Here is an 11,709-nt window from a genome sequence, read left to right as displayed (position 1 = left end):
ATCTGCCTTCAATCCCCATCCATGTGTTCCTGAATCCAGTTCCAGAATCCAGCTGCTGAATCCAGTTCCTGACTGCTCCAGAGTCCAGTCTGGGACTTCCCCAGTGCCTGCACCACAGCATCATGTTAGGTTTGATACAGGTTTTCTATATATTTGTATTTATTGTTTTATTATTATTATTTTCATTAAAGCTGTTTGTTTTCTTTTCCCATCCATAAAGCTCCCTCCCTTATTCTCTTCCCTTTGGGAGGGGAGAGGGGTTAAGAGAGCAGCCTTTGTTGGTCTGGTGGCTAGCCCAGACCCTAAATCTTGACACACCCCAAAAGCTGTAATCAAAGTTTGTGTGTCAAACTGCTTTGGTTGTCCTCCACTTCAATGCTTGTGTCTGTACTTGGTATTTCAGATAGAAGTTATCCTACATCAGGGAAGACAGCAAACACTTTAAAAGACTTGTTTGCAGTAATTAAACGGTAACTCAGCTAAATCCTACTCCCAAACTTCAGCAGTGAAGGCATGCACACTTCTCCCTCCCTGACTCCAGTGCAACCACAACACCAGAGAAAAGCTGCTCTTCAGATTCTGAAGAGAAACCCTTCAACTCACTTCAAGAGTTTCAGAGAAGGCACACAGGGATAAGCAGATTTAAACAAGTTTTATTCATAAACGGTTTGGGGAAAGGAAATTTACCAATATAAAAAAAAGTCAAGAAACCATCTGACTTTCTTAAAAGTCTGCTAAACCCTTCAGGGATGTTTATATATTCACACTGAGAACACATCTCTCCACACATTTTACTCAACCTGGGCTGCAACAAATACTGTATTTCAGAATTGTACAGAAAACACTTCTGGATCCACCTTGCAACTAGTGTTACCAAATTAGGAGCTACACGTTACATGAAATAAAAACCAAGAGGTACATTATTTCTCTTTTCTTTTTTTATACATTACCCCAGTACACTGTGTGCAGTCATTCACAAATATTATGAATTTAAACAGGTTTGTAGTCGAGCTTGGACTCCAGCTTCTTAGAATCAGCCACTTTTCTAACAGCTTTCATGAAGTCTTCCTGCACGACGAAGTCGTGGTCGGCACGGATTGCAAACATACCTGTGGGGAGTAATGGAACAGCAAAGTTGGTGCTCCTTGTAGCAGCAGAACAGAGAAGGCAGCACACAGAGATTTGCTCACATGAGGGTAAAAGAAAATTGGTGCAATCAGTTTCTGGGATGTGTCTAGTTTGTATGAGACAGTATAACTGATGTCATGATAGTCAGCCAACAAGTAGTGTTGTCTAGACACATTTAGAAAGGTTTAGTTTAGACTTTTTTAAGGAATTCTTCACTGTGAGGGTGGTGAGACACTGGCACAGGTTGCCCAGGGAAGCTGTGGATGCTTCATCATTGGATGTGTTCAAGACCAGGCTGGATGGGGCTTTGAGCAACCTGCTCTAGTGGGAGGTGTCCCTGCCTGTGGCAGGGGGTTGGAAGCAGGTGATCTTGAAGGTCCCTTCCAACCCAAACTATTCTATGAAAATATCATTTTAAGCCATTTTAGCATTAACCAAGACTTAGCACACCCAGAGCTAAGGAAATACCTGCTTCAGTGCAGACGTTTCTCAAGTCTGCTCCATTAAAGCCATCTGAAAGCTTCACAATTGCTTCATAATCTGTTGATAAAAGATGAATGCTGATCAGAAACTAATTCACACTTCTGTTATGGATGCAAATGAATTACATATCCAGCTAACAAAGGAACACTTTACTTTGATTTCAGTACAAACAGGTATCTGTCGACTAGATGGATAAATTAAATAACTGAAATCATCAGCTGTATTGCCCCTTTCATTACAACACCAACATATCACAGCCAAAATACTACATAAATTATTACATCATTCAATCCCAAAGTCACCAACTTGTGGTTATAAGCATTGATGTGAAACAAGAAAAGCTACACCAAGGCAATGTTCTTATTTAAATGAGGTAAACCCCATAAAACTTATATCCAAGTGATTGTAGCTCAGTCCGTTTCTGCTTATAACAGCATCTACTAAAGACATTTAATGTCTTGATAGATTAAGCTGGTATTTTATGCACATATATTTACTAAAAAAAGTGGCTGTGGTTACAGTTTCTAGAATCAATTTCTAAAACATTGTGTCTGCTAAGCCTCCAGCAAGTTCTGATCTTTGCCAGGCTGCTTATTAAAAAAATTCAATTCGACTTTCTGCAAAACTTTTCAGAACAGTTTACCTTCTGTATGAAATTCAAACCATTTGAACTGAACAGTTCTATCTTAAGAGTCAAAAAAACCCCCTAGAGATTAGAAATTATTTCATGCTGGAACCTGGAGTGGGTCGTTATCTTCACATTTTAATGCAGTCCACACCCCACCTTGCTGATGCATTCTGGCCTTCCTTCCAGGATGTCAAGCTGAGCATCAGTCTTCCCACATCACATTCAGCAATTTAACCAGTACCCACCTCACACCTCGCCTTGCTAAACGTTGTAAGGGAATGATCCCACCCTGCTCCCCCTGCAGTGCCCAAAGATAGGAGAAAAAGGATGAAATACTTCCACCAGAGCTTCACAATTTCCTTTGGAGCTTTTGCTCTTCAACTACAATCGCACGTGTGCGTTTTTAAGCCCAGACTGCTGCTCAGAAAGGCCATCCTCATCCTCTGGCCCTCCCCCAGCCACCCCTCTGCTGTGCTGCAGCTGTTTGTGCAGGCAGCTGGTGCCCGAGATCAGCTGCAGGAATAGCTCCTGTCAGCAAAGCAGCAGGGGCTGGGGACAGGCAGGCAGGGGCTGGGGAGGCCTTACTCAAATAAAAGGCAGCCAACGTCATTTTAAAGGCAAAGGGCAATGACAGTTTTCTTGAGGAAAGCTCTGAAGCCTCACTGTGAAATTAAGACTCTGGTTAGCTCAGAGAACAGGGTCATTAAATAAACTTCCCCTGTTTTAGCTGATACTTCTCCCCCTTAAGCTCTGGAGAGAGGGATCTACACTGCTAACCAAGCTTTCTTTCAGACAAGGTTTCCACCACACCTCCAAGTTTCTCCACGACTTTAGAGATTCTTTACTGCTTTCAGACTTCTACAGCAACACTTTTTCCAGATGGGACTACTGAAAATGCTTTTTTCTTGCACCAAGCTATTCCTTTAGAAACAGGAAACCTCCTGATGAGAACCACGCTGATTTTTCAGTTTACAACCTGTGCTCCAGGGGTTTATATTCAGTTTTCCTTTCCAAAGGAAGACTTAACAACAGCTCAGTCAGGATGCATTAAAAAAAAAAAAATAATAATACTAAGAAAGGGGAAGTTGTGTGACCAGAGCAAGGGAAGGAATTAGGAGGGCAGAGTCCTTGTAACAACTCACCCTCTTTGCATTTTCACAAAGAGAAGCAGGAGGGATATCCAGGTAGCTTCCTACTCACCTATTTCACCATGTTTAGTGATAGGACCTGCATGAATCTTCAAAATATCTAATCTGGCTTGTTCATTTGGCAGATCAATATCTAGAAAGAATTGCAGTGTTAAGAAAAGCAGAGAACCCACAATTTGTGTGGATATTCTCCTCTTTCCAGCCAGGGTGCACTAGCAACTCACGGATTTTTCTATCCAGTCTTCCAGGCCGCAGGAGAGCAGGATCCAGAGTGTCTGGTCTGTTAGTAGCCATGATCATTTTAACTCTGTGCAGAGTATCAAATCCATCCATCTGATTCAACAGCTAACAGAAAAACAGAAGTTTGGCTTTATACAACCCAAAACCTTCCTAGCGTGCTCTATTATGTTTATTTTCTGCATATTTTAATCAAGATGGAAAAGGGGTAAAGATAAATCATCAAATAAAATGCTAGGAGACTTCTATTGAAAAGCCATGAGCTCCTTGTATATTTTACATGTAATAAAGAAGAGCTTTAAAGAGGCACTGAAAATGCTTTGCCCAGCAAAGCAGAGCTGAGATGTGGAAGATTTGGCTGAACCAAGGCAATGAGAACAGATCAAGGACTGAAGGAGCCAACGTTTGGCTGATACATTCCGAGTGTACTGCACCGAGTCCAGGACATTCAAATGAGGCTTGGAGAACAGCCTCTAGAATACTAATACACACACAGGGAGACATTGCATTGTGAAGATTCAAAGCACTTGCTCTTTGATCACAGTGATTTAATTCTTTATGTAAGGCAAACACATTCTTTTGAACTGGGCAAACTGTTTGCAAACATAGGCCAAGGAGGTTTCCCATTAGCTTCAGAACTCTTAATTGTCACCAGTGGTTTTAGAATTCTCTTCACACAGCCCAGTTTACCAGAGCAATTAGTACAGAAACAAAAGACATAAAACTACTCCTCCCAGTTTTCAAAATCAAACAATTCTTAAGTTTTATAGGTCTTTAGGATTAAAGCAGACAAGCTCTGCTTTCCCCTCTCTAGGAAAGAGGGGCCCTCCAAACCTTCAAGAAGATTGAAGCAGCAAAGGCAAGTCACAGTATGAAAAGAAAACATCCCAAATAATTTTAGCATGTTTAAAGATTCTTTCCATTAGTCTCCAGGCTGAATTCATAGCTGAGTTATCTGAATGCACAGCTGCCTTTTGTACAAGCAGCATCCTGTTCACTTCTAGCTTATTAACTCAGAAAAGTTCTCCCCAGGGAGATCATATGGTGACAACTCCCACCTGAACTGCATGTGGAGTGTCCAGAGTGTGGCCAGGGATGAAACACTCACCTCCATCAGAGTCCTCTGGATTTCTCTGTCAGCTGAGGTGCCTTCAGAAAAACGGCGACCACCTGCAGCACACCAAACTCATGAGTTCTAGCACTTTTATTTTTACCTCCATGTAAACTAAGTCTGAAGACAATTAGGAATCTATTTTAAACCGGGGGGAGGGTATTTAAAGTGATATTTAAAGAGTTAAAACACATTTTGAAAATGCTTTTTCGTATATTCAAAACTAGCCAAGGCAGATATGAACAGGTATGGTCCTCAGCTAGCTGTCAGAACCTCAGGAGGAATCTAAACCACTTGTGCTCTTTATTCTGAAGAAACATGCCTGTGTCCTCCCTTTTGAGAAAGATTGTGGCTTTACAGCTAATTTCAGCATTAAAAGGAGGCTCAAGCCATCCCCCAGCATCAGCCTTACCAATAGCATCTATCTCATCCATGAAAATGATGCAGGGCTGATGGTCTCTGGCGTAGTTGAACATCTCTCTGATCAGCCGAGCACTTTCACCGATGTATTTGTCCACTATGGAACTCGACACCACCTTGTGAAAGGCAGGAGACAGGTGAATGAAGAGACTGGCGTGCAAACAGGCCAAGCATGTGTGTGTGAAGGCCAAAGGAAAACCATGCTACCTTTAGGAAGTTGCAGTCAAGCTGGCTAGCAACAGCTCTGGCCAGAAGTGTTTTCCCTGTACCTGGACAGACAAAAGATTGAAGCTGTTTAATGAGTAACCCCCAAAACCAAAGAAATAAAACCCCCAAACCCTGAAAAAAACCACAACCAAATAAAGCTATTGCCACAGTTTGCAAGTGGCAACTGGGTGTTCACTACCCTTTCATGAGGCTCACCAGGGGGGCCGTAGAGCAAGCAGCCTTTTGGAGGTATAATTCCCACACGCTGGAATAATTCTGGGTTTGTCAGAGGCAATTCTATTACCTGCAAAGAGACAGATAAACAGATGGAGAAAACAGAGACTCTGAGTTTTCAAATAGGCCATCAGTCCTAGGGAGCTAACAGGACACATGCCAACCTGTATCCTCATTTATCCGTGCAGAATATATTATATAAGAAATAGGTAATAAAATGTCAAATTGATCTAAGGGATCAATCCACAATCCTGCCCTTGTTCAGACTTCAGCTCTGCAATGGCTTCTCATGACGTTTTTTACTCAAACCATGCTTTGCTATCATCATACCACCACTACTCAGAGCGATTCTAGCAGTTTTTGTGCAAGATTCAAAGTTGTCAATCCTAGCTACAACGAAATTTAGGCTTGCACAGCCTGCAGTACCCAAACTAAGGGGGTTACTGCAGCACAAGCATCCCAGCACCCCACAATCACACGTCTGCTTGCCACAAAGACAATGACAAAGCTGGAAAACATTGAAAAAACACTTCAGGAGTTCTCTTCTAGTATAGGAAAACACAGCTGAAGTTAATGAAACGTGGAAAGCTCTGATCTGACAGGATCCTTTAACAATAGCTTAGCATAAACATCAGTGAGACTTTTCTGCACTGAAAAACCTCACTCAGAACACATCCCTCCATTGGACCAGTGGTTCTGAAATACTGGATACCTCTCGCAGCTCTCTGATTTGTTCTGACAACCCTCCAATCTCAGAATATGAAACATCCCCTGGATCTTCATGAGACATGTTATAAACCAATGGATCCACTTCCCTTGGCAAATACCTGGAAGGAAAAAAAAAAGAGTTAAGAGTAGACATAAATGTGTCTGCACAGTGACAAAAGTTATTGAAATAAGTTTTAGGGCAAACATGAAAAAGTTTTATTCTCCTCCCACCTCAATAACAAGATAAGCATGGTTGTTGAAAACAGAATAAACCCCAAACCCAGCAAACTTGCTTAAGTTTTAAACCAAATAAATGCTTAGAAAGCTGCTGAAAATACTGAGCTGCACTGCATTGATCTTTTAAAGAACAACCAAATTCTTATTCAACCATATATAACAGACACAAGTCTTCCCTCAAAGTAACTGTCCTTACTTAATCCCCACTTTGCAGAAAACGTCTACACAACGTAGCTGATGATTCAAACCTCTGTGTCACTACTCAGATCAATATTCCCCCCCCTTTATGTGATGAGCAGAGGAGCTGTAGAGAAACCTACCTCATAATAGTCAGGGTGGTCATATCCAGAGCAACTCTTGTCCCTGGTTTCAGCTTACTTTTGTCAAGCTAGTCACAAAAAAAAGGTGTTTCTATTAGAACCACACTCCAAAACACTGTCTGGTTTCAGCAAAGGTGTTTACTATTGCTTGCACTGTTTGCTCAATCACATACAAAAAGAAAATTAGGCTATTGAGCTACATGCCAACACTGTGTTCCTGTCACCACCATTTTTGGGAATGCTTATACTGGGAAAAAGCTGGCCCACTGTTTGATGGGAATGTGATCTATGGGAGAAATGATCCAGAAGCTAGCCTTGACCAACAAACCTGTTGGTTGTCACAACTGGACACCAGTAAACCAGAGCACAGAAGAATTCTATAATCTTGACACAGATCTTAAACAGCAAGTCATTAACTTAGCTCTGCCACTTAAGAAACAAAAAAAATACTACTTTCTAGACTATCATTTTTTTACTGCTGTCAGTCTGGCTGGATTAGTGAGAAATCTCATCCTGCCCTCTGCTTGACAGCACCAACAGTATCAGGACCAGGAAGCAATCCTGCTTAAGGACACAGGGAACAGCCTGCCTGTTTTGAGTCCAAACTTGCCACCCTTCTACTCAGTCTCTCTCATCTGGACAGAAAGAGTGAACAGCTCTTCCAAACCTATTTTCTCCAAGCCTTGCATCATCTGTGCATTTTCACTTATCCCCCTTCAAAGTCTGCCATTCCAGCTGTTATTCTTTTGCTATCATTCACCTCAGATGCTCTACTCATCTGCCTCAGCAGTTTTTGTGCTTACTGTATTTTTATGAGGTTTTGAAACACGTCTGCAGATGTCTTCAGGTACCTCCTGCTAAATTCTGCTGGGATTAAAACAACTCATTTGCATTTCTCACTTTTAAAGTGTTTTTAAGAAACTGGGTCTTGTCTCACCTCCCTCAACTTTGAACAATCACAAGATTATCTTGCCACTCTAATTTTTTCTCCTTTTAAAAACATTAAATAGGAGTTATTCTTCAAATGCCAATTGAGTATCAAACCTATTTATCCTGAGCTTTACTGACACAGCATCTTGCTCAGGATGTGCAAAATGTGAAACTGGGAAAAGTTTGGAATTCTATCAGATTCCCACTTCACAATACAGTTAAGTTATTCTGCAGTGGGAAGAAAACAAAGAGAAATCATTTGGCCTTCAATTCTTTTGGAAATGCTCTTTAGACAGGGAAATAATTTGGGTTCAGTGTAAACAGCTTTGCTCCCCGTCCTCAGCAGAATGGAATTTGGATCAAAACCTCATTGTTCTCATCTGTGAAACACTCCATAGGAAATTTTTTGCCTTTGACAAGACATTATTGCTTTATTTTATATTTTGACCTTCTGAAAATAATAATAGCTACATTTCTTAGACTCTGGTCTTAAATCAAGGATCTTTTAAGATCAAAGTGTGTTTGTACTGAAGAATAAACTCTAAAGCACATGCTGCAGTGCCAGGCTCATCCAAGCACAACCTATTCCTCAGCATTTCTCTCTGTTCCAGTGCAGAACCTCAAGTGCCCCCGAGTGGAATGCAGTACACTCACGTTCCAGAGAAAATATTTTATTCATTCTGGTGAAAGAAATTAGTGAGTTTGCACTGTAGCATCTTGAAAGGAAGGAAGCTTAAAATTATATATTTGAAGAACATTTTGATATCAGCAATTCTTGCAGATGTTTTATGCAAGCAAAAACATATGGCTTGGGTGTGCTCAGGGAAAGTTCATGATATCTGTAGATACACTACACAAACCATCCCTGGAACCATTCCAGGTGAGGTTGGCCGGGGCTCTGAGCAACCTGCTCTAGCTGCAGATGTCCCTGCTCAGGGCAGGGGGTTGGACTGGATGGCCTTGAAAGGTCCCTTCCCACCCAAAGCAGTCTGTGATTGCATTTTATGAACTAACACACTGGTACCCACATTTCCCAAATAGTTTGTCTCTAAAAGGAAGAGAAAAGGTCCATCCTTACTGAGAAGTATACACTCCACTGACAGTGTCAACACCACAGGAAAAAACTTATGATTTTTTTTTCCTGCATGAATTTTGCTCCCTGCTTACTGCTAAGTATTGTTAATTATGAACCTCCCCCAGAAGTTTCTCTGGCAGCCAAAAAACCCTTTGCCCCTTGGTAAATTCTTCAGCATACAGCAGGCTCCCCACTTGCTGTGGCCTCCTGGCTCCTGCAGCCACCACACCACCACTACAGCTCCATCCCCTGGATAGCACTGGTTGGAATCACAGACACATTTCAGTTGGAAGAGACTTTTGAGGTCATGGAGTCCAACCATTCCCCAGCAGTGCCAGGTCCCCACTGCCCCGTGTCCCTCACACCACATCTCCACGGCTTGGAAACCCCTCCAGGGGTGGGGACTCCACCACTGCCCTGGGCAGCCTGGCACAGCCCTGGGCAACCCCTTCCATGCAGAAATTTTCCCTAATATTCAAAATAAACCAACCCTGTTTAACTTTCACACACTGGAGTTCTATTACACTGTTCTTCAGTTTAACTCCCATGTACAAAAGTTAAACTAATTCAGACACTTTGAGAACTGCAAAACATTTGCACCTTAGTCTTGCAAACATTTTCTCTTACAGAATCAGTAAGAGCTCAAAATTTTGTGCTGATCTGCCTCTCTTCAGAAAGAGACATAAAAGCACCTCTAACAGCAGTGTGGCATCTGTGCTCCTTTTATTGAAAGGATTTCTGTTTTGTGCAACTTCCATAACACAGAACATGCTACAGTCACATGTTAAAACCTCAACTGCAGCCACCTTTCTGCACCATAAAGGAACCTGTGCAAGATGCACCAAGAGGTCACAGTTGTTAAAAAAAAAAAAAAAAAAATCGAATAAGAGATTCACTTTTGCTCCCCCAATGGCCTTGCAGTTAGTGAACACTTCATGTATCGTGGTTCTTATTTAATAGGTAGTTTTGGTAAAAAATAGCCCAAGCTCTGGGATTTAATTACTCCAAGTGGGTCACATTCAGTGCACAATTAATCAACAAGCATTTAAACCATGTCTGCAACATATCACTTTACTTTTTCCGTAAAAATAAAAAGCAAAGTGTACCTCTAAATGGTTGTTGCTGCCCATTATGCTGTAAGCCAAGCTCTCTATTAAACTCTCTAATCACTAGAGAATTTGATGTAGGTAAAAAAAAGCTGGTGTCCTGTGGAGTCAAGGGCCAAAGCTTTTTTCAAGATCATTAACAAATAAAAACCCCTTGAGGTGTTTAGAACAGGGCCCTTACTATAATTATTTATTGGAATGTAAAAGTATTAGGAAAAAGATAAAGCTGTATCAGATGAAACCTAGAGCTCAGCAATGACAAAAACACTCCTCCTGCACTCACAATGTGGCAATGGAGACCTCCCACAGTTGATCAAATGTCATAGTGATGATTAAGAGAGCTCAGAATCAGGCAGGAAGCCTGAGCTACAACTCAACAAAAAGAATAAAGGAGATGGGAAGTTCCAGGAATGTTGGGATTGCTTTGTCTTTCCTGGGCAGTCATTAAACTACCAGCTGCCAAGTGCAAGGGCAAGCAGATACCAGTATAAAATAGCCACATACAACTTAAAGAAGAAAACAATCCCACTAAGGACCCAGTTTATGAAAAGCAATGCTAATATTCAAGACCAAAGCAAGCTTTTAAGGAACAGTCATCTAGACCAGCTACCTGACGACGACAGCCAACGACGTATCTTGGTCCATTTGTGGCCTTCACAATGACTGGAGAGAGAAGATTAAGGAAAAATATCAATTTATTTGATTCACTGCTCTAAATCACACTTCAGAAGTATCCAGCATATTTTTCTGCCAATACTCAGATCACCAATACTCTCAATTCTTTATGCCCTCATACCTTGAGCCAAATTTTGACAAGAAAAGCTTATTTTCAAGATCTCAAAGAACACCACAGTGCAGTGTACTTACACTTCTCTTCTGTTAGCTGTTTAAGAACCTCGCCAACAATCTGCAAAAGAACAAGCTCATTATTAGCCCACAGATAAATCACCATCACAAACCAGCATTTAACATGAGTTTCAGGACATGGAAGATGACTGTCACCTTAGAAATTCTTCCCTTGCATCACAGTTTGCCAGGGCTTTTATTTCTTTAACACATCTCAGTCAGCCAGGACAAACAGATACATTTGGTGTGCCTGCTCTTGATAGAAAGGCCCCTGTTTCTGTCAGCCAGGCTGTTCACAGTTACTCTTTCTCCACAACAAAAAGGGACTTGCATATTGCTTCCAGGCAACTTCACTGACAAGCACCTCTCATTTTTCATACGTACCTGCCCGACACTCTGCAAGGCCTTGAGATCATTTTCTGATTTTTCATATTGCTTGGTGAGCTCTTTCAGCTGTTCCCTTACTAGAAAGGAAAACAAACACAGGATTTTTATAACGTTCAACCCAACAGGAACTTGGGGCCTGGCCCTTTACCCGGCGGTGGGAGACCTCTACACCCCGTAAGTCACCCTCCTGCAAGCCCCTGCTCCAGGGCCTGCATATCCTCAGCAAAGCAGTATCTCCTATTAGTGAAAATACTCTGTTGAAGGCAACTAAAAATGCAAACCGGAATATAAAAAGCTCAGATTCAAAGATATTAGTGCCCTTGTACGGCACTGACATTTTTATCAGGGGACACGCCAGCACGAGAACAACAAAAGTTGTTTGAAATAGGCAAATAAAAAGCCGGCAGAAAAACTTTCCTGGGGCCCAGCCTGAGGACAGAAGAAAAATTCTGGCCCAGCTCCATTTGGCGGCGGCAGGACCCGACCCTCCCGCCCGCTCCACCT

General features: G+C 41.8%; 1 protein-coding gene across 1 annotated transcript; it reads right to left on the bottom strand.

Moving 5' to 3' along the window:
• Window positions 1-813: 813 nt before the first annotated feature.
• On the bottom strand, window positions 814-11,282 carry PSMC6 (proteasome (prosome, macropain) 26S subunit, ATPase, 6; the record flags this gene model as incomplete). Its single annotated transcript, XM_008938897.1, has 13 exons — window positions 814-1,109; window positions 1,597-1,668; window positions 3,440-3,520; window positions 3,612-3,732; window positions 4,733-4,794; window positions 5,148-5,271; window positions 5,363-5,424; window positions 5,579-5,666; window positions 6,309-6,423; window positions 6,862-6,929; window positions 10,583-10,635; window positions 10,840-10,879; window positions 11,203-11,282. Coding segments are annotated over 13 exons (1,085 nt in total), but the record flags the coding sequence as incomplete, so codon positions are not given.
• Window positions 11,283-11,709: the final 427 nt, after the last annotated feature.

The sequence above is a fragment of the Merops nubicus genome, unplaced genomic scaffold (genome assembly GCF_000691845.1).
Source record: "Merops nubicus isolate BGI_N331 unplaced genomic scaffold, ASM69184v1 scaffold31954, whole genome shotgun sequence".
NCBI classification, from domain to species: domain Eukaryota; kingdom Metazoa; phylum Chordata; class Aves; order Coraciiformes; family Meropidae; genus Merops; species Merops nubicus.
The sequence above is the reverse complement of the archived record's forward strand: the minus strand, read 5'-3'. Positions and strand labels throughout refer to the sequence as shown.